The sequence below is a fragment of the Palaemon carinicauda genome, chromosome 28 (assembly GCF_036898095.1).
Source record: "Palaemon carinicauda isolate YSFRI2023 chromosome 28, ASM3689809v2, whole genome shotgun sequence".
Lineage (NCBI taxonomy): Eukaryota > Metazoa > Arthropoda > Malacostraca > Decapoda > Palaemonidae > Palaemon > Palaemon carinicauda.
Genome location: NC_090752.1, coordinates 35,645,757 through 35,668,136, shown reverse-complemented (window position 1 = coordinate 35,668,136; position 22,380 = coordinate 35,645,757). Strand labels below are relative to the sequence as shown.

Below are 22,380 nucleotides of genomic sequence, written 5' to 3'. Positions count from 1 at the left end.
TCCCGGCTTGACCGGAATGGATTGCTATACTTTAGTTTCAAGTTAGACTTATGTTTAGGCCCGGGTCCTCCGGTCCCGCCCCTATGTAAGAATATTACAGTTAAGCTCTAACCTTGCGTTAGACCTATGTTAGGCCCGGGTCCTCCGGACCCGCCCCTACCTAAGAATATTACAGTTAAGCTCTATTCTTGTGTTAGACCTATGTTAGGCCCGGGTCCTCCGGACCCGCCCCTACTTAAAGAATAGTACAGTTAAGCTCTAATCTTGTGTTAGACCTATGTTAGGCCCGGGTCCTCCGGACCCGCCCCTACTTAAGAGAATTACAGTTTCTCATATACTATTCTTTTTTATAGATGGTGCATTGTCTGACGCCGGCCTGTGCAGCTGTTCTGCACCAGCCTTGTGGCCACTCCGTCTGCCGATCTCACGCCCCTTGTGGGGTTCAACTGGAAGACGTTGTGGTATGGCACCCGGATAACTGTGTGATTTGCTTCGACCTCATCACTACCCTTGGATCTGACTCGGTGAGTCCCGTTGGCTATATTGCCTTCTTATTTTATTTTACTATTAGTAAGATATCTATGGTCTTGAAGAACCATTGGGAGTCTCCCTTTTATAATTCCCACTATTATTTCAGGCATCCCCGGAGCAAAAGTCTGCGGCTCGGGCCACACTGAAGGTGTGGGTTGGTGGGTTTGCCCGGAATGTGAAGTCTAAGCGGCCGTACGTCCTATCTGAGGACTACTGCACCATGGTTTACCCCAACGCCAAGTCTTCAGCTGCTGTGGCTAGGCATGTGGCAGCTCCCATCATTGCCCACATTGATGCCACTATAACGGGTCTCATCGACCCAGAGCAAGATCCATCGGACGCCCCCGGAGGTCTGGAGGACAATGTTGCCTCCATGAACCTGGACGTCGAACCAATGTTACTAGACGAGCCGGATACAGGTAGGGTGGTAAGTGAGGCAGGTGTGTCCGGCGCTGAGATTCCTATCCTCAGCCCCGCTCTTTCTTCTTCTTCTGATCGCTCTTCTTTTCTTGGATTTTCTGGGGACCGTGATTCGTCTCAACGATCATACCCGGTTCCCCCTAAGGATAAGTCTACTTCAAGGACCTTACCCAAAGCTCGCAAGCCTCACAAGACTTCTCAGGGCTCTAAACATTGTACAAACCCGTCTTCAAAGACCTCTGGTTCCTCCTCTAAGTCTCACGACCCGGGAGTTCCTTCCGCCCCTCCTGCTGCTAGCCCGGGCCTTTCCGAATCAGCCATGCTTCGCATCGTGTCGGAGATGCAGGCAAAGTTGGTTTCGGAGATGCAGTCGAGGATGGACACGATGTTCTCTAACTTCGGTCAGAGAATTGGGGCTTTAGAACAAGGAGCTCCGGAGAGAGTCCAAAGCTCTCTCATCCCGGATGCCTCTAAGCTCCCGCCGTTTGCCAAGAACAACCCCTGGCGGATGGCTCTTCATTCCCCGTTCTCAGACGGAATGTTGACTCTGGAGGGCCTTGGCACTCGTCCTCTAGAGGACTTTGAATTCTTTCCTCCTGGTCTGGCATTTCCATTTCATGGTTGTGCCAGGCTTACCGAGGAAGCTTTAGTTCGATTAGACAAGGTCCCCAAAGAGACGGTCATCTTCCCGAAGGAGCAAGCCCAATCTGTTTGGGCCAGATTTTTGAACGACATCGGCTGCACTAACACCATGCTGACGCCTCATAAAAGCTCCTTTACGATGTTCTTAATGGACAAGAACACCTTGACTCCATGCGTCAATAAGGTGGCAGAGCTTGCCTTTCAATATGCTCTGGAGGAGAAGCCCTTGCCTCCCATCCGAGAGGTGGATCCAATCTCCCTCCTTCTTCCCTCAGGTATTGAGTGTTGGGACAACGTCCATACCACCTTTACCTCCGGCAAGCTTGCAGCAGACTGTGCCTCAGTCTTGTTTAGTGAGAAGCTTCCCCGTCTCCCGGAATCCCTCATTAAACAGGAATATGATTCCCGCCTACGTGTGGGCCGTACTCTAAACCTGGCCACATCCACGGAGTCGATAGCCTTGACTTACGATACGGAGAGTATTTTTAAATCTCTCAACAAGGCTACGTTACAGTCTTTATATTATGACTTGTATGACTTCGCTACTGCTAAACGCAGATGTCGCAAGCATGTCCTAGCTGAGGCGACGATTAGGCATGAACCTAATAAACTCATCCGGTCCTCCTGTTGGGGTTCAAATCTCTTCCCCGAGGATCTCGTAGAGGAAGTCTTGGCGGAGGCCACTAGGGTTAATCAGAGCCTTAAAGCCCGTTGGGGTTTGACCCCTAAACGCAAGTATGACCCCGCAAATTATCAAGCCCGGGGTAGGAAGAAGCTTAGACCATATACCTCCACCCAGTTCAGGCAACAGCAGAGTGCTTCATCCAACTTCCGGCTGCCTCTTCCTCCATCTTTTGTTGTCCCTGCACAGCCTTCCACCTCTCAGGCTCCTTCGGATGACTATGTCACCGTTCTGCTACCTAAGAGCCAGCTTTCTGGTGCCTCCGCCACTTCCCCTGCCTTTAACCAGTCTTACGAGGCTCATAGCTCTTCCCAGAGTTATGGTAGAGGTAGAGGCTACCACCGTGGCTCTAACCAGAACAAAGGCAGGGGAAGAGCCTTTCGCAGAGGAAAGAACTTCCGAGGCGGACGTGGAGGCAACTCCTCAAACCAATACTGAGGTGCAGCAGGTAGGGGGGAGGCTCTATGCCTTCCGCAACAAATGGAGGTTCAGTCCCTGGGCGTTCAGTATCATCTCCAAGGGACTGGGGTGGAGTTGGATTCAAGGACCTCCTCCTCCGAACAAATTTCGTCAACATTCCTGACCTGGTCGAATTTGTCCAGGATCTTTTACAAAAGAACGCCATACAAGAAACGAAACATTTGAAGTTTCAAGGTCGGCTGTTCAGTGTCCCGAAGAAGGATTCAGACAAGAGAAGAGTGATTCTAGATCTATCCCTTCTCAACTTGTCCATTCAATGCGACAAGTTTCGAATGCTTACCGTCTCGCAGGTGCGGACCTTACTTCCCCGTGGGGCCGTCACCACCTCTATCGATCTTACAGACGCCTACTATCACGTCCCGATAGCGAGACACTTCCGTCCGTACCTAGGCTTTCGCTTAGGGGACAAAAGTTACTCCTTCAAGGTGATGCCTTTCGGGCTCAACATCGCCCCAAGGATCTTCACAAAGCTAGCAGAAGTCGCTGTTCAGGAACTCAGGAATCAAGGGATTCAAGTAGTAGCCTATCTGGACGACTGGCTCATTTGGTCAGACACCTCCCAAAATTGCCTAAAAGCCACTCACAAAGTCATCCATTATCTTCAATCTCTAGGCTTCCAGATCAACTTCAAGAAGTCCCGTCTTCTTCCAAAATCGAAGTTCCAATGGCTCGGCCTGCAATGGGATCTTATATCTCATACTCTGTGTCTTCCCAGACCCAAGAGGTTAGAGATTGCAAGGAACACCAAACGCTTTCTCAAAGACAAAGTAAGTTCCAGACGACTCCAAGAGAGGATTCTGGGTTCCCTTCAGTTTGCCTCAGTGACGGATCTTCTTCTGAAGGCAAAATTGAAAGATATCAATCGTGTCTGGCGTTCGAGGGCGAACCGGAAGCTCCGGGACAGGAAAGTCCGCCTTCCTCCCATTCTACGGGAAAGACTCCTTCCTTGGACAAGAGCAAACAGTCTGTCAAAGTCAGTTCCCCTTCGATTTCCGCCTCCGGAATTAATCATTCACACAGACGCATCCTTATCAGGTTGGGGCGGCTATTCTAAGCTCAAGAAAGTTCAAGGTCTTTGGACTCCCTTGTTCCGCCATTTTCACATCAATGTGCTAGAGGCCATGGCAGTTCTTCTAACCCTGAAACGTCTCGCTCTTCCCAAGAAACAACACCTTCGTCTGGTCCTCGACAGCGAAGTGGTGGTTCGCTGCCTCAACAGAGGCGGGTCAAAGTCAGGACCTCTGAACCATGTTCTAGTAGCCATATTCTCCCTAGCAGCCTCGAACCGTTGGCATCTTTCAGCTGTCCACCTGGCGGGAGTCCGGAATGTAGTGGCAGACGCCCTGTCCCGGACCTCCCCTCTAGAATCGGAATGGTCACTCGATCTAAAGTCATTTCGGTGGATTCTCTCTCAGGTTCCCGGTCTCCAAGTGGACCTCTTCGCCACGGAATCCAACCACAAATTGAGAGTATATGTGGCTCCCAATCTAGACCCTCAGGCTTACGCCACAGACGCCATGTCACAGAATTGGGACAACTGGGAAAAGATTTATCTCTTTCCCCCGGTGAATCTTTTGCTGAAAGTTCTAGACAAACTGAGATCCTTCAAGGGACAAGTAGCCTTGGTCGCACCCAACTGGCCCAAGAGCAACTGGTATCCTCTCCTGCGGGAGTTGAGACTATACCCTCACCCGATACCCAATCCGGTTCTGTCTCAGATAGTACAAACACGCGTTGTGTACGCTTTCTCAAACATTCAGACACCCTAACTTTATGGACTTTATGAAGTTTGCGGCTATGCATGGTGCCAATATTGATCCTCAAAACACCTTGTTCCTAGAATCGGATAAACGGGATTCCACCATCCGCCAGTATGACTCTGCAGTTAAAAAGTTGGCAAAATTTTTAATAGACTCAGACGTGAACTGTATGAACTTGAACCTTACAGTCACTTTCTTTAGATCTTTATTAGAATCAGGTCTGGCAGCCAATACTATCACCACTATTAAATCGGCTCTGAAAAAGATCTTCCTAGTGGGTTTTAACATAGACTTAACCGACTCTTTGTTAGCTTCAATTCCGAAAGCTTGTGCCAGACTGAAACCGGTTACTCGTCCTACCCCGGTGACCTGGTTCCTTAATGACGTACTCAAATTGGCTTCTGATACCATTAACAGTTCTTGTGATTACATGCCCCTTCTCAGGAAAACACTTTTCCTGGTGAGCTTGGCTTCCGGGGCAAGAATTTCTGAATTGGCAGCCTTGTCGAGAGACCCGGGTCATATTGACTTTCTGCCTTCAGGAGAGGTCCTTCTTTCTCCTAACAAATTCTTTTTGGCTAAGAATGAAGACCCTCAAAACAGATGGACCTCCTGGAAAATTGTTCCCCTCACGCAAGATCCGTCTCTGTGCCCTGTCACTACTCTTAGGTCATATCTATCCCGGACCTCCTCTAACTCCTCGGGGCCTCTATTCGTTAGAGAACAAGGCGGTACCATTACTATTAAAGGGATCAGGCAACAAATTTTGTATTTTATTAAACAAGCTAACCCTGACTCTTTTCCTCTTGCACATGATATCAGGGCGGTTGCTACCTCGGTGAACTTCTTTCACCACATGAATTTTACAGACCTTTCCAGGTATACAGGGTGGAAATCACCGTCAGTGTTCAAGAAACACTACCTTAAACATTTGGAAGCCCTAAAATTTTCTACAGTAGCCGCAGGGAGCGTAGTTACTCCCAAGTAACTCACAGGTTAATGCCTTGACTCTTTATCTCTCCCTCTTACCTGCCTCATTTATACCCTATTGTATTCGTTGGTCTCGCACCTGAATACTGTTATTATATTTGTAAATTTTATGCTCCTGAGTATCTGTATATATTATCACTCACGGCATTATTATACCTACCTTATTGGATTTATGTTCATATTAAGATACCCTTATAATTGTTTTTTGGTACTCATCTCTGATTAAAAGCATCCTGTATTTCCCTTACGCTTATGTTTTTTCCTTTATTTTGCAAGTTTGGTGACATTTTTCTCTTGTATAGATTCACTGGGCGGCACAGGTTCGAGCCCAGAAAAGGGATTTTGACGTAGGAAAAATCTATTTCTGGGCGAAGGACCTGTGCCGCCCAGTGAACCCTCCCAGCTCCTCTCCCTTGGAGTCCCCAAACTTTGGGTGCTAAGGAGTTGGGTTCTGAGCGGATGCATTGTTAGTAGTACCGAGTGAGGTTGAACGGCTCTCCTCTATTGGGGTTTTCTGTCGTGGATTAATCTAAATAGTGCGGGACCTCTGGAATATACGCCCAATTTTATACCGACACCAATAGGTGAGCGAGCTAGTTAACCTAGCACTCCTTTACATTTTTTCTCTGGTATATTTAGCAGTAAATTACCTAAGAATAAGTGCTAAATGGAGCTTATTCACTGGGCGGCACAGGTCCTTCGCCCAGAAATAGATTTTTCCTACGTCAAAATCCCTTTTTTGTGATGTAATCTGAAGTCATCGTGCCAGTTTCACATGAACTTCAGCTGCCTTTCTGCAACGTTTTCAAGCCTGAAGCTTCCGTACCAGTACAGTATCATCTCAGCATCTGCAGAAAACTATTCAATATTCCTTAAGTATTTCTACCCTACTGACTGTTCCCCTTGTCTATTAATGTTTTGATTGATTTGATTTGTCAGTTGAAGTAACTGAAAAAGTAATATTGATTTTCGTTATAAGTTTGTGAATAAACGTGTTGTTTTTTGTGAGTTTCTGTGTATTAATTTCCTATATTTTATTTGTTTGTCAGAAACATTGAGTTTAAATAGTAAAAGAATCTGTAACAATTTTAAGATCATAACAAAAGGGGGTCTGTCTTTTCCAGACTCTGGCCTTCATCACTGGCCTACTGACAGGTTTCCTCTAAAAGCTATATTAAGGCCTGTACCCCTGACTTTGTGAGCTCTAGTCATAGCTGGTTCCTCAACCCTCCTATCAGTCAAGGCATACACTTTACGGATCGTTTCACAAAGCCAGAAAGAGACCATGTTCCTTGACACCTCTTTCTTGATTCTACCAGTGCTGACAAAGAGTCTGACACTCAGGCCTCAGATATCGGGTTCTTTTTCAGATCTCACCACAGAGCCCTTAGGGGACACAAAAGCATCTCCTCTCAATCACCTTCTGACACTTCACAAAGAGAAGTTTTGGAGAAGGTCTTTAACTTGGGGTCATATGTAGCCGAGTTCTGGGTTTTGGTTACTAACTGGGGCACAAAACTAAAGGAGACCTCTTTCCACCCCACAGCATTGGTGACTAAATAAGCAAGTCTGTGCAATTTGCCTACTTTCTTTTCTGATACTAAGATTAGCAAAAAGACAGTCTTCAGAGTCATTTCCTTGTCTAATAACCTCTTCAAAGGCTCATACAACCCTTAAGGACAAGGGTCACATGCCACTCGCGGCATGAGGTCCCCGGTAGGGCAAGACTGCTCTAAGCTCTCAATGAGTAGATAACTCACAAATCAGAGAAGTTTATATCTTTCAGTTGATAGACTATGCTTAAGGCTGAACAGAAGGCTTTGACGGTCAAGACTGAGAGGCACGTCTCTTGCTGAAGGAAGACGAGGAAATCCATGATCTGCAATTGAGTTGCTACGATTGGAGAAGTACCCCTTCTACGACATCAATTCCAGAAGATGGTCCACTTTCTCTGATAGACAGCTACAGAGGACTGTTGCAGGTATCCAGATTTCTGTGTACATTAGTGCCTTGTGAAAACCTTTTCACTTTGAGGAGATGCTGGATAGCCTCCACCCATCAAGATCCAAGAACTTCATGGACTGGTGGTACCTCTGAAGATGCTTGGGCCACATTAGTTTTTCTCGGTACTTTGATCAGAAGAGGTAGCAGGGTCATCTCAAGTTCTGGCATAATTAACAAACTTAGTTAATGGCAGGCAGGCGTTCTTGTCCAGGTAATACCATGGGTGTTGGAAGGTGTCTTTGAAGACAGCCCATGAGTCTGGCACTGGTAGCTTCAACGGGAGCCACAACACTGGAACACACTTATCATGTAGTAGAGGGAAGGTGCATTCATAGGGACCCTTGAACCTGCAATGGTAGAGCTGGAGAAACAACCACAGCACATGGGTCAGGGTTATGAGCATAGGAGAAGGGGTGAGATACAAAGGTGCCAGATCGGGGTGGTGAGCACAGGTGAAGTAGTGGGATTCACAGGGTCTGGGTTAGGGAATGGGGTAACCTTACATACAGTTTGGTGTGGGCGACATTCTCGTGCCCAATTTTGGGATCAACATCTCCCAGTGCCGGCACAGGAGCCAGTATACGGGCCTTCACAGTCCTTTTGGTCTTAGGGGGACCACTGGACTCCCTGATACTGGGGGCCACCTCCACGCCTTTCACCACTAGTATCATTCGCTTTACAGGAGATACTAGCACTGAGGGAACTTTGAGTGAGGCAAAGTAGCTTTAGCTAGAGGACCTACCTTAAAAGCCTAAGGAAACCCAAGACTTCCTTATTTCAAATTTGTCTTCGGCAGTCACCAGAAAGATGGGTGAAAAGCTTCCAGTATCCAATTAGATGTGGTGAACACTGGAGGTGCCCCACACACCACCAAAACCTGGAAAGCCCCCAGATGTAGCTCCCACACCACCAAAACCTGAAAAGCCCCCGATGCAGATCAGAGAGCGCCTTGCTTCTGATGCATACTCCCTGGGGACCAAACCAGGGACGTATGCACAGGGGCGGCGGTAGTAATTACACCCCCTGAGGAGACCAGAGTTGTAAAAGACTTCTTCTGTGTCTTCTTGAGCGTTTCCGAGACAGACCCTATCGAAGGCTTAGCTCGCTTCTATCCCTTTAGGGTGTATGCCTGGCACTGTACAGGAGGCCATGATCTGTACGTTGCGCATGGGGATGATTTTGAACAATCATGCCCCACAAAACGCAGAGGGAATGGGGATCAACAGCCGGTTTAATCATTAACCAGTTACAGCTCATCCTACCCTTGCTTATCTTTCTTCACAAGTCCAACTAAGCATTTTCTTCCTGCAATATAAAAAGAAAATGAAAAAATTTGGTAAGGAGCTGACATCACAATTGTACTTGTCAACGGCCGCATCAAAAGTGAAGCTATTCCTCCTCGCTCACACCCTTTACTAGCTGTTTAATCATTTGTCAACAAGTTCTAATGACTGTCTCCAGCTTGTGCTGAATCAATCTTCATAATTAGAGGAGGGTAGTTTGTATGTCGTGTGGAACAAAGCAGGTTACTTATCAGATGTTATATTTTCTTGTTTTTTTTTTTTTTTTGCTATACTTTTAACTTTTTACATTGTTCCTATAGCCATTTCCTTGTAACCTATAACTCCCTTTTCTTCTATTTTTTTTATCTCATTTTATTTGTCTGTCTTGAAGGGAGTTGGGTATCTTCTACTGTCACTCATCAAATAAAGATAGAACATTCTTTTGAATTTACAGTATTTTTATATTGTTTGGAACTGATGATTTTGTCTTTCATGCACAGGGTGTAGGAAGTGTTGAAGTTGCTCTTTTAGCGTTGTATAACATGGAAGTATTGGATGAACAGGGACAGCCAAGAATATCACCTTTCCGCCTTCCAACCCTCGCTCGCCAGTCTGTTTTTCATGAGGTATGTTTTATTAGTAGTTAGTGTTCATTAATGCAAAGGAAAATGTTAATATTCTTCCTTGTTCTGGTGTTTTTGTATATTATTGTAAAATTAGAATATATGCAATACCTAGAACAGCAAAGTACAAACAGTCCTTAACGTACGAACATCCTGTTTGCAAACTTTCAGAGTTACAAAAGCAAACTACCGTAAGTCAAAAGTATATTCAAACTCTGTAGAGTTATAATTTTGAATTGTTCTGACACTAAATACAAACCTTTGGCCTAGAAAACAAGCTTGTTGCATATGCAGATGATGCTCCTCTCTTTGCATCAATTCCATCCCCTGAATGTAGATCTGGGGTTGGTGAATCCCTTAATAGAGATTTAGCTAAAATTAGTGCATGGTGCAAATTATGGGGTAGGAAGTTGAATCCTAACAAAACTCAAAGTATGATTGTAAGTAGGTCAAGGACGGTGGCTCCTCAAGATCCGGATCTCAGTATTGATAATGTTTCTTTAAATTTGTACGACTCTTAAAATTTTAGGTGTGATTCTCGACAGCAAATTTACTTTTGAGAAACATGTTAGGTCTGTGTCTTCTTCAGTTGCACAAAAAATTGGCTTATTGAGAAAGTCTTACAAGATTTTTGGTGATCAATCTATTCTGAAGAATGTTTTAATTCTTTCATTCTACCTTGTTTTGAGTAGTATTGTTCTCCTGTCTGGTGTTCAGCTGCTGATTCTCATCTTAATTTGTTGGACAGAAACTTACGGTCTGTTAAATTTCTTATTCCTGATCTAGATATTAATCTCTGGCACCGTCGTTCAATTAGTTCATTATGCATGTTGCATAAGATTTTTCATAACTGACCATCCTTTACATTCAGATCTCCCTGGACAATTCTATCCTGCTCGTAATACTAGGCAGGCAGTTAATTATAATAGCCAGGCCTTCTCCATCATGAGGCTCAATACTACACAGTATTCTAGAAGTTTTATTCCAGCTGTTACCAAGTTGTGGAATGATCTTCCTAATTGGGTAGTTGAATCAGTAGAACTTCAAAAGTTCAAAGTTGGAGCAAATGTTTTTATGTTGACCAGGCTGACATGAGTCTTTTTATAGTTTATATATGACATATCTGTTTTTGACGTTGTTAATAGTTTATATAGGACATATCTGTTTTGACGCTGTTACTGTTTTTAGAATGATATATTGTTAATTTATTCTCATCATTTATTTATTTCCTCATTTGTCCCATAACTGAAATATAAACCACGCTATTTAATATGGGTAATTACTTTCGGCGTAGCTGAAATGACGAGCCATTAGAATTTTAACGAGGGTTTACTACCCCACCGCTAGTTAGCGGGTGGGTAGGGAGGGTAGCTTGCTACACCCCTCCCCCCCACACACCTGTGCCGAGCTCACTTTGCTCTCGGCTCGGCTGCTAGACAGACGTGTCCGCTGTCACCCTCGGCTTACTGACAGCCATTTTGACAGATCTTTTGTTTGCTTTTTCTTTTCTGCAGTGTTTGTGAAGTTGGCCTCTGTGATGCGGAAGTGTCCCGGTTTACCTGACCGCCCTTGTGGGACTTATATGTCGGCGGTCGAAACGACCCTCACACCTTATGTCCTTTCTGTAGGGGCCAACGGTGTGATAGAGATAATGTATGTGGTGAGTGTGATGAGTGGTCTACCTCCCAGTGGGAGAGGTTTTCCTGGGGGAAGAAGAAGTCCAAAAGGGATATTTCTCCTTCCAAGAGTTCTTTGAAGGGGGAAAAACCCAAGGCTGCTTCTTCCGTGTCCAAACCACCTCCGAAGCTCCCACTCGATCGGTTTCTTCCGAGAAACTGTCGAGTGGTAGCGTAGGCCGCAGTTCTGTTGACCGATCTCGGGGTTTGGGAGAGGGAGTTGCCTACCATAGCGAGGCAGCTCCTCCTCCTCCCCCGGAGGAGGATATTAATTCTGATGTCAATGTTAATGTTTCTAACCATGATTTGTTACAGCTTTGGGCTTCCTTGGGGCTTCAGGGTTCGCCCTCCAAGGAAGCCCTGTTTGACATGATCAAGTTAGGAGCAGCTGTCAAACAGTCGCCGACTTTAGCAGAGGTCGATCTTCTGTCTATCGTCGACGTTGTTGTGGCAGAGGCTTCTGACGAGTTAGGTCAAACCTCTGCTCCTGATGTAGCTGAAGGCTTAGTTCCCCCCTCTGAACATCTAGGGAGGAACTAAGTCCAACTGTCTCTCCTGCAGGTGATTCTCCCCCTCGGGGGAGTTCACTGACAGAGACTCCTCTTCGTAGGACTGTTGGTCAGCTTGCTGATCCCACAGCCCCCAGAGGGCGTATAAGGCACAAAGCACGCCTTCCTCTTTGCCGTAGAGGCCTTCCCTCGCCCCACAAGGACGTAAGGAGGCGCCTCTTCGGCTCGTCATCCCGGCAGTCCGCCGTAGAGGAACCTCGTCGTCGATCACCGACCTTGCCAGCTACATCCCTGGACCTCTCTGCAGATCGTTTGCGATCTTCCTCCTGCCAGACCTGCTGATCTGCCGTCGCCGTTCGTGGCCACTGATGCGCTGTGGGCGCCCACGCATCCCGTTTTCAAGCGGGCATCGGTCCCTTCGGGGCACAAGGGACTTTCTCTCCTAGAGACTAAGTCCCTTAGGTGCCAGGTATCCCCTGCGCTCCATCGATCTCCTACGCTCCAGCGCGCTCTAGTTCCAGTTAGAGTGCGCCAGAGCGCTCCTGTGCGTTAGCCCTCACCTGCGCGCCAGCGCTCACCTGCGCGCCAGCGCTCACCTGTGCACCAACGCGCCACTGCGCGCCCTCTTCCTGATGCGCGCCATGCGCGCCTACAATCGCCTGCGCACCAGCGCTTGCCGACGCGCCTGCATTCTCCGACGCGCCAGCTCTCACCTGTGCGCCAACGTTCTCCTGCGTGCCCACGATCTTCGGATCTGGGTGCAAAGGGGAAGATAATCTTTTCCCCTGCTCGTCGGCGCTCGCCAGCATCATCACCTACGCGCCATCGCGTGCAGTCTCCATCGCGTGCCCTACACACCCACCTGTTGCAGTTCAAGATGCGCGCCCTCATGTGCGCCCGCGCGCAAGGGATATTTCCCTTGCTCGCGCGCGCCCAAGGGATATTTCCCCTGCTCGCGCGCGCCCAACGTGTTCGCCCTTACAGGCTCAACATGATCCTGTGCGCATACGCGTGCGCGAACAATCGCCTTCACACGTGCGAGCGCTTATTCAGCCTGCTGCATGCTCGTCACTATCTTCAGGACGCGCCCCTGCACGCCATCGTTCGCCGACGCCCTCACCTGCGCGCCATCGTTCGCCCAAGCCCCCTCGCCTGCGCGCCATCGCTCGCCCACGCACCAACGCGCGCCCTCGCCATCTCCTACACGCGCACGCGCCCACGAGCAATCGCCCGAGCCCGATTTAGGCGGAATTCCATCGCGCCAGCGCGACCACAAACGCGACCACCAGCACGATCGCCAACACGATCCCATGCGCGAGGCTGTGGGACGACGCACGGCTAGGTCACCGCCATCGCTTTCCCCCTCCCGCAAGCGCAGAACAGCGCGCTTGCCGGAGGGATGGATTTCTCTAGATAGGTCCAGGAACTTGCCTCCTTCTTCTTTTCAGGCCGACCCTGCTTTGGTAACTCTTCCTAGGGATCGAACGATCCTCTTCCCTCCAGAGGGAGTTTCTGACAGTGCAGCTGTCAGTTGACAGCCTTGGTTTGGGTTCCTCGTCAGAGCGGTCGTACAGGCTTTCAAGCCTGTTCTCTCTGAACTGGGACACAAAGCAGTGGCAGTCTCGACTCCCTTGAAGAGGAAGAGAGGAGGAGTGGACGTGGTAACTTCTCCAAAGGCGAAGTTGACTCCTCGGAAGTCTTTGAGGAAGGCTCCCTCCCCCCCCAGACTTTCTCTCCCTCCCCTTCGGACGAGGATTTCCCGTCCTCGGGAGTCCCGTGAGGTGAGGCGTTCCCCCATCGCACCAATGAGGGAAACCCCACCTCGCGCAGAGAAGTCCTCTCAGGTAGGGGTGGAGAAGAGCCTCCCACCATCACTTCTGGAGTCCTGTATCCCTCCCAGGAGGGAGTCAAAGGACTCCAAGACAGTTCCGAAGTTGTCCTCGAGGATTAGACCAGAGCCAACCAAGCCTTCGGAGAACGTCCACGAGTCCCCCCGAGAAGAGCCTTCGGGGACAGGAGACTTCGGTGCCAGCCCTTCAGGAGGGGAGCTTCAGGAGTCAGAACATGCTTTCTGGCAAGTTCTGACCCTTATGAGGAATCTCAACGGGTTCTCAGATCCTGAGATTCCTCCTCGTGAGGGCAAGGACACGGTCCTGGACCAAGTCTTTGGTACTCAGAAACCCGCTAAGGCCAGTGCGGCTCGGCCTTGGTCCCAAGGGGTTAAGAGTGCCAGAGATAGGGTCGAGGGCCAGCTCTCCGAGCTTGCCTCCTCCAGCCGGTCCAGCGCCGGGAACAAACTCCTCCCGCCTCCTCGTGTCCATCAGAGGAGGTACTTCGAGATCATGGAGGAGACTTGTCCAGCTCTTCCTTTGCACCATTCTTTGGAAGAGCTTACCAAGGGAGTCCCTCTCGAGAGATTCTCCACCCGGCAGGTGGCTTTCTTGGCTACGGAGATCCTCAGCCAGGAGAAGGTAGCGAAGTGTGCCATGCAGATAACTTCGTGGCTGGACATTTGGATAGGGTCTCTAGGCATCCTGCTACGATCCGAGGACCTGTCCAAGGAAAGTACCAGGAAGGCAATGGAGACATTTTTACTCTCAGGCACTTGTACCATCGAGTTTCTAGCCCAACAAGTCTCGAACTTATGGGCTAACACCATCTTGAAGCGTCGAGATGCGGTGTCTGAGAGGTTCCAACAGAAAGTCCCCAACACCGAGATAAGCTGGCTCAGACATTCTTCCATCTTAGGGAGAAATCTGTTTGAGCCTAAGGACGTGGAGCAGGCAGCTGAGAGGTGGAGGAAGTCCAACCAAGACTCTCTCCTGCAGAGGGCTTTAACATCTAAGCCCTATAAACCTCCAGCAACCCAGCAACCACGTCCTACCATGACGACGAAACCGGTGACGGCAGCGAAGACAACGGTGTCAAAGCCCTTTCATGTCAATGACAAGAAAGGCAAAAAGTCCTCCAGGGGAGGGAAAAATCCTAGGGGGAGTGGCCGAGGCCGCAAACGCTAGGATTGGCAATCCCTCTGCATGTCCACCAGTAGGGGGATGCCTGCAAAGTGGCGCAATCAGGTGGCAGCAACTCGAGGCCGATTCCTGGACGATTTCCGTAATTAGTCAAGGATATCGCGTCCTGTTTATAACATCTCTACCTCCCCTGACAGCGGATCCAGTGTCGTTGAGCTCCCTTGATATGGGATCGGCAAGGGGGCAAACCCTTCGGGCAGAAGTCGAGACCGTGTTGAAGAAGGGCTCTCTCCAAGAGGTCGTCGACGGGTCCCCAGGCTTCTTCAGTCGACTCTTTCATGTAAAGAAGGCGTCTGGAGGCTGAAGACCAGTCATCGACCTCTCAGCTCTGAACAGGTTTGTCAAGCAGACCCTGTTCAGCTTGGAGACGGCAGACACGGTCAGACTTGCAGTGAGACCTCAAGACTTCATGTGTACACTGGATCTGAAGGATGCGTACTTCCAGATCCCAGTCCATCCGTCTTCAAGGAAGTACTTAAGATTCAGCCTAGACAACAAGATCTACCAGTTCAAGGTGCTGTGCTTCGGTCTCTCCACAGAACCTCAGGTTTTCACCAAAGTGTTCATTCTGATATCATCGTGGGCACACAGGATCGGCATCCGTCTCCTCCGTTATCTGGACGACTGGCTGATCCTAGCAGACTCAGAGTCAGCCCTTCTTCGACACCGAGACGAACTTCTGAGACTTTGTCAGGATCTGGGGATCCTGGTAAATCTCGAGAAGTCTTCTGTGCTACCTACTCAAAGACTGGTATATCTAGGCATGATAATAGACACCAATCTCCACAAAGCCTTCCCATCAGACGACAGGATATTAAGGCTGAGGAAGGGTCGCGAGTCCTTTCCTCAGACGAGAGGAACTCCCAGCCCAATCGTGGTTACGTCTCCTCGGTCACCTCTCATCCCTGGCCCATCTAGTTCCCAACGGTCGCCTCAGAATTAGATCTCAACAATGGCGACTCAAGTCCCGGTGGAATCAAGGACACGATTCCCTGGACGTCATGATCCCGATGGGTCCTGCGGAACGGACGGACCTTCAGTGGTGGGTGACAGACGAGAACCTACGAAAGGGAGTGGATCCTCTCGTCCTCCCCCCGGATTTGATGCTGTTTTCGGACGCTTCAAAGAAAGGGTGGGGGGCCCACGTTCTGCACCACAAGACCTCAGGCCTGTGGTCAGAATCAGAAAAGTGCCTCCATATAAATCTGCTAGAAATGAAGGCCGTATTCCTGGCTCTTCAACAGTTCCAACAATACCTGGCGGGTCACTCTATGGTGGTGATGAGCGACGACACCACAGTAGTGGCTTACATCAACAAGCAGGGAGGTACCTTTTCAGAGCAGCTATCCCATCTCGCAGTAGAGATACTGAGATGGACCGAATTCCACTCGATTCCACTATCGGCTCGCTTCATTCCAGGCAGGAGGAATGTGCTCGTCGACAGTCTGAGCAGAGCGTCTCAGATAGTGAGTACCGAGTGGTGTTTGGATCATCTAGTAGCCAACAAAGTCCTGACTTTGTGGGGTTCCCTGACTGTGGATCTCTTCGCTACAGCGTTGAACTTCAAGCTTCCGCTGTACTGCTCCCCAGTCCCAGATCCCAAGGCACTCTGGCAAGATGCCTTTCAACAATGGTGGGACAACATCGACGTTTACGCCTTTCGCCCGTTCTTTCTGATGAGGAGGGTACTCAACAAGACCAGAATATCAGTCAATCTCTCGATGACCATAATAGCTCCGCTATGGCATCATGCGGAATGGTTTCCGGACCTTCTGCAACTCCTAACGGAACTTCCGAGAGAACTCCCTCCACGACACGAGCTACTCAAACAACCACACGCCAACATCTTTCACAAAGCCGTAGCTTCTCTTCGACTTCACGCCTGGAGACTATCCAGCATCTCCTCGCAGAGAGAGGTTTTTCGCAACAAGTTGCGAACAGGATGTCTGGACACCTGCGAAGGTCATCCCCAGGGGTCTACCAGGCAAAGTGGAGAGTTTTCTTTGGTTGGTGTCGTGGAAGGGGTATCTCTCCACTCGATGCCACTTTTCCAGCAATAGCGGAGTTCTTCGTGTATTTGCGAGAAGAAATGCACCTTTCAGTCTCGGCAGTGAAAGGCTATCGCTCAGCCTTAAGTCTAGCCTTCAGGCTCAAAGGAGTGGACATTTTCTTCTTCGCTGGAACTTCCCCTACTCATACGAAGTTATGAACTTACCTGCCCTCAGTCGGAAGTGAGACCTCCTCCATGAAACGTGGTTCGAGTTCTCAGGTCTCTTAAGAGACCTCCCTACGAACCATTACGCCAGGCTTCAGATCGCCACCTGACTTGGAAGACGGTGTTCCTACTAGCTTTGGCCTCGGCCAAGCAAGTCAGTGAACTTCATGGTCTCTCGTATGACATCACCCATTCAAGGGGATGGGGGAGGTAACGTTCAGATTCGTCCCTGAGTTTGTTGCTAAGACTCAGAATCCAGGAGTGCCGGACCCACAGTTCGACTCTTTCCAGGTTTCGAGTCTTCGTTCTGTAACAAATGACCCAGACCATCTCTTCCTGTGCCCAGTAAGGAGTCTGAGGCTGTATCTTAAAAGAACGGCAGCAGTTCGTCCCCAAGTGCAGGCATTGTTTGTGAGCACTGGGAAGATGAAGAGGAGGGTTACCAAGAATACCCTCTCGGCATGGATTCGGAAGGTAATACACCTATCCATGAAACCTGACCCTCCTCCGTCACGTAGCCCTAGAGCACATGTCAGGGGCGTAGCTACGTCCCTGGCCTTCAAAAAGAACTTCTCAGTGACGCAGGTTCTACAAGCAGGGGTGTGGAAGCGTCAGACGACCTTCACAGCCCACTACCTGCAAGACGTGACCCACAGGAGACTTGATACGTTCTCTATCGGTCCTGTGGTGGCTGCACAACAGCTGGTTTAAACCTCAGGCTCCTTAATGGACAAGTAGCAGAGGGTTGAGGGCATTGTTACCCGGTCTTAGTCTGCATGAATGAAAAGGTATGTCTGGCCCTTATTGTTTTCTTCATCCTCCCCTCTCTTGGGGAAAGCAGCATCCTGGATTTTCTGCACAACTGACCTCAAACCACTGCCCATAAACCATGTTTCCTTGTGTTCCTAGTATTAAGTTAATACTGTCACGTCCCCATACCCTGACGAGGTGGTATTGGGAGAGTCCTAGCCTAAAGTTTCCATGTAAAGGACTTCAGGTCAACTTCCTAGGACAAGTCTCTCTTCAACCTTCACACACAGCTTACATAGGCCACAGCCCTTGCATAGCAAGGTGCTAGCAAGGTGCAGGGACTCCTTATTGTTGAGTGCTGACACACTCAGATATTGAATCCCCGGGCAAAGCCAAAAGCCAGTACTGGCCGGGACTTACCACCCTTCCTAAGGGTTGAGTCTCCCATATTAAATAGCGTGGTTTGTATTTTAGTAACGGAACAAATGACAAATTCGTAGGTAATTTGTATTTTTCCTAACTATACAAACCTTAGCTATTTAATCAAATTTGCCCACCAGCCCTATCCCCCGTGAAGTCCTACCTCTAAGCAAAGTGAGCTCAGCACAGGTGTGTGTGAGGGGTGGGGTAGCAAGCTACCATCCCTACCCCCGCTAACTAGCGGTGGGGTAGTAAAGCCTCGTTAAAATTCTAATGGCTCGTCATTTCAGCTACGCCGAAAGTAATTACCCATATTAAATAGCTAAGGTTTGTATAGTTAGGAAAAATACAAATTACCTACGAATTTGTCATTTCCTTTCCTCACTGGGCTATTTTTCCCTGTTGGAGCCCTTGGGCTTATAGCATCTTGCTTTTCCAACTAGGGATGTAGCTTGGCTAGTAATGATAATAATAATAATAATAATAATAATAATAATAATAATAATAATAATAATAATAATAAAGGGATTTTGACGAAGGAAAAATCTATTTCTGGGGAGAGACCTGTGGCGCCCGGTGAAAAGGGTCTTTCTTATACACTTTTCTGATATAAACCTTCCAATTATACCAGAGAAAGATAAAAGCATGGAATGCAGAGGTTACTACCCTCGCGCGAGCACCTTGTGGGTGTCGTGTATAAAGCAGAGGCGCGTGAAAGCCACTATTCACAGGCTGTCTTCCATTTAGCTAATTCCTTCGTCAAAGGGATGGGCCGATACAGAGGCACCAGCTACGCTACCAGAACCACGCCACCGACGCCCCGACGCGAGCGCCATCTGAACAACATCCTTCTGTATTGAACATGATGGCTTGGAAAGGAAAGGGTGGGATCGTACAAAATAATAGGGAAGGGTTTCACCGGGCGCCACAGGTCTCTCCCCAGAAATAGATTTTTCCTTCGTCAAAATCCCTTTTCTGGGTCGACCTGTGGCTGCCGGTGAAAATGTACCAGAGAATGCCTTCCAAACCCAATAATAACTAGTAACCTAATGCGGGGAGAGAAAAACACCATGTAAGGAAAACCATATATTATATTAAGGTAAGTAAGCATAAATCATAAACTAGCCAAAGGACATAGTGAGCGTAAGGCTAAATAAACATGATAACAAGGAAGCCTCCGAGTATCAGAGCACAATATGCAACAAAACTGACATTGCTAAGAATAACCCAACACTAAAGTTACGGTAAACACAATAATAGTTATAACCATACTAACTAAACATGTAATAAACTTAGGGCTAACGAACCACCAAAGAGAGCGGCGTCGTGGTGCGAGTGGCGGGTAGGAGGGAGAAGAAGAGAGATGGATGAAAGGAAGAACAAGAGATCAATGGGGAGAGATAAGGCTCCCAGCTGCAACTGTTGGGTATTTAAGGGCCTGTAAGTTCTTTAGATAGCGGCGTTTGAAGACCATAGGAGATTTCCAACCCGTGTACTTTTTAAGGTCACCAAAATCCATATTTTGGAAATAATTGATGGAGGTAGCTACTGACCGGATATCATGAACATTGGGAAATGATCCCGGATTAGCTTGTTTAATGAAGTATAGGATTTGTTGCCTAATGCCTTGAATGGAAATAGTACCTCCTTGTTCTCTGATAAACAAGGGGCCAGACGAGCGGGTGGCAGTTCTAGCCAAAAAGGCCCTGAGAGTAGTGACCGGACATAGAGAAGTATCTTGGAGAAGAGGAATAATCTTCCAAGGGGACCACCTATTTTGGGGGTCCTCATTTTTAGCTAAGAAAGCTCTGTCTGGAGAAAGAAGTACTTCACCTGAAGGGAGAAAATCTATGTTTTCTGAGTTTCGTGAGAGAGCTGCTAGTTCTGAGATTCTAGCACCCGAGGCCAAAGCTGTTAGAAATAAAGTCTTCCTAAGAAGAGTGATATATGAGCAGGATTCGTTGTCCGTGTCTGACGCAAGTTTGAGGACATCATTCAGAGACCAAGAGACCTTTTGTGGGTGAACCGAAGGTCGAAGCCTAGCACATGCTTTTGGAATAGATGAGAAATAGGAATCTGCCAGGTTAATGTTAAACCCAACAAGGAAGACCTTCTTCAAAGCTGACTTAATGGTGGTTATAGTGCTAGCTGCTAGGCCTTTGTCAAATATGGACCTAAAGAAGGAGATGGCTAAATTAGGAGTCATAACACTATGGTCTGAATTCTTTAAGAAATCTGCTAGTTTCTTAACTGCCGAATCATATTGACGAATCGTAGAGTCCCTTTTGTCTGATTCTATAAAGAGGACATTTTCCGGGTCGATGTTCGCATCTTTACGAGCTGCAAACTTCATGAAATCCACAAAGTTAGGGTTTTGGCTATCCTTGAGGAATCTGACACAGTCCGAGTTTGGACCACTTGGGTCAGTTTGGGGAATGGGATCCGGAAGGGACGGAGTTTCAACTCGAGGAGGAGAGGAAACCAACTGCTCTTTGGCCAGTGAGGTGCTACTAAAGCCACTGCCCCTTGGAAGGAGCGTAGTTTGTGTAAGACTTTCATTAGAAGATTCACTGGAGGGAATAAGTAGATCATCTTCCAATGGTTCCAATCCAGGGTTAATGCATCCATGGCATAAGCCTGAGGGTCCAGGTTTGGGGTCACATAACAGGGAAATTTGTGATTCAGTTGGGTCGCGAATAGATCTACCTGGAGGCCCGGAACCAGCCTGAGTATCCACCGGAAGGAATTTATGTCTAGGGACCATTCTGATTCCAGTGGTTTCGTCCTGGATAGTGAGTCCGCTATCACATTCTGGACTCCTGCTAGGTGAGTTGCTGACAGGAACCAGTTCTTGTCTGCTGCCAAGGCGAAAATAGTGACCAGGATCTGATTCAGGTTGGGTGACTTTGATCCTCCTCTGTTGATGCAGTGTACTACTGCTGTGCTGTCTGAGACTACTCTGATGTGGGACGACCTCGGAGGAGAGATTCTCTTCAGGGTCAAGAACACTGCCATGGCTTCGAGAACATTGATATGGAACTGTTTCATGGCGGGTGACCAAGAGCCCTGAAACATCTGATGTTGGGAGTAACCCCATCAGCCACTCAGAGACGCGTCTGTATGAATTGTCACTTGTGGAGAGGGGAACTGCAGAGGAACCGATTTGGAGAGGTTCCTCAGTTCGGACCATGGTCGTAGTCTCATTTTTAAGACAGAGGGGATCTTCGAGATCTTGTCTCTCAAAGGTATTGTAGCTCTCTTTCTCCAAACTCGATTGATGTCTTTGAGTTTGACTTTTAATAGGAGATCGGTTACTGAGGCAAATTGGAGAAGGCCGAGGATTCGTTCTAAAGCTCTTCTGGACACTTGTTTGTGTTTGAGAAAGTTCCTGATCTTGGAAGCTATCTCCCTTACCTTCTTGGGAGGAAGGGAGAGCCTGTGCTTTGAAAGGTCCCACTGGATGCCTAACCATTCGAAGTGGCTTGATGGATGTAGGCGAGACTTTTGGAGATTGACTTGGAATCCCAGTTTGGTGAGAAATTGAATTACCTTCGTCGTAGCTCTGTTGCATTCCTGGTTCGACTGAGCCCAAATGAGCCAATCGTCCAGATAGGCGATGATCTGTATCCCTTGGTTTCTGAGTTGTTTGAGCACTGTCTCTCCCAGTTTCGTGAATATCCTGGGAGCAATGCTGAGACCGAAGGGCATGACCTTGAACGCAAAGGTTTTCTTGCCGAGACGGAAGACTAGGTAAGGAGAGAAGTTTCGAGCTACTGGCACATGATAATAGGCGTTGGTAAGATCGATAGAGGTGGTGACGGCCCCACGGGGAAGTAAGGTCCGTACCTGAGAGATAGTCAGCATACGGAACTTGTCGCAGAGAATGTAAGAGTTTAGTTTTGACAAGTCCAGAACTACTCTCAACGCCGACGAGTCTTTCTTTGGAACTGTAAACAGGCGGCCTTGGAATTTCAGTGATCGAACCCGTTTGATCGCTTTCTTCTTGAGTAACTCTGTGGTGTACTCTTTCAGGATGGGAGTGGGTCTCTGGAAGAAGGTCACTGGTGGAGGTGGAGATCCCTGTGACCATTTCCACCCCAAGCCTTTGGATATTATGCTGTGAGTCCATGGACTGAAGGTCCAATGGTCTCGAAAGTGATAAAGTCTCCCCCCTACCGGTAACACATCATTGCGAGGGAGTGAATCTAGGTCCCTTCCCTCCACGAGCACCCCTTGCTTTAGGTCCGCCTTGCTGGCGGAACTGTCCTCTACCTCTGTAGCTTCCTCTCTGGTGTCCACGAAAGGAACCAGAGGATTCGTAGCTAGGGTTGTATGCAGGAGAAGACATCCAAGTGGGGTTGGG

General features: G+C 48.3%; 1 protein-coding gene across 3 annotated transcripts in view; it reads left to right on the top strand.

Moving 5' to 3' along the window:
- LOC137621498 (hyccin-like) overlaps positions 1-22,380 on the top strand; it is a 226,898-nt gene that overhangs the window by 80,215 nt on the left and 124,303 nt on the right. For all 3 annotated transcript variants that reach the window (XR_011040249.1, XR_011040250.1, XM_068351849.1), the window contains exon 4: positions 9,293-9,418. Coding sequence is in view for 1 of the 3 variants with exons in the window: in XM_068351849.1 (XP_068207950.1) it covers positions 9,293-9,418 (126 nt within the window). In the remaining 2 variants the exon portion in view is untranslated. The remainder of the gene's footprint in view (positions 1-9,292; positions 9,419-22,380) is intronic.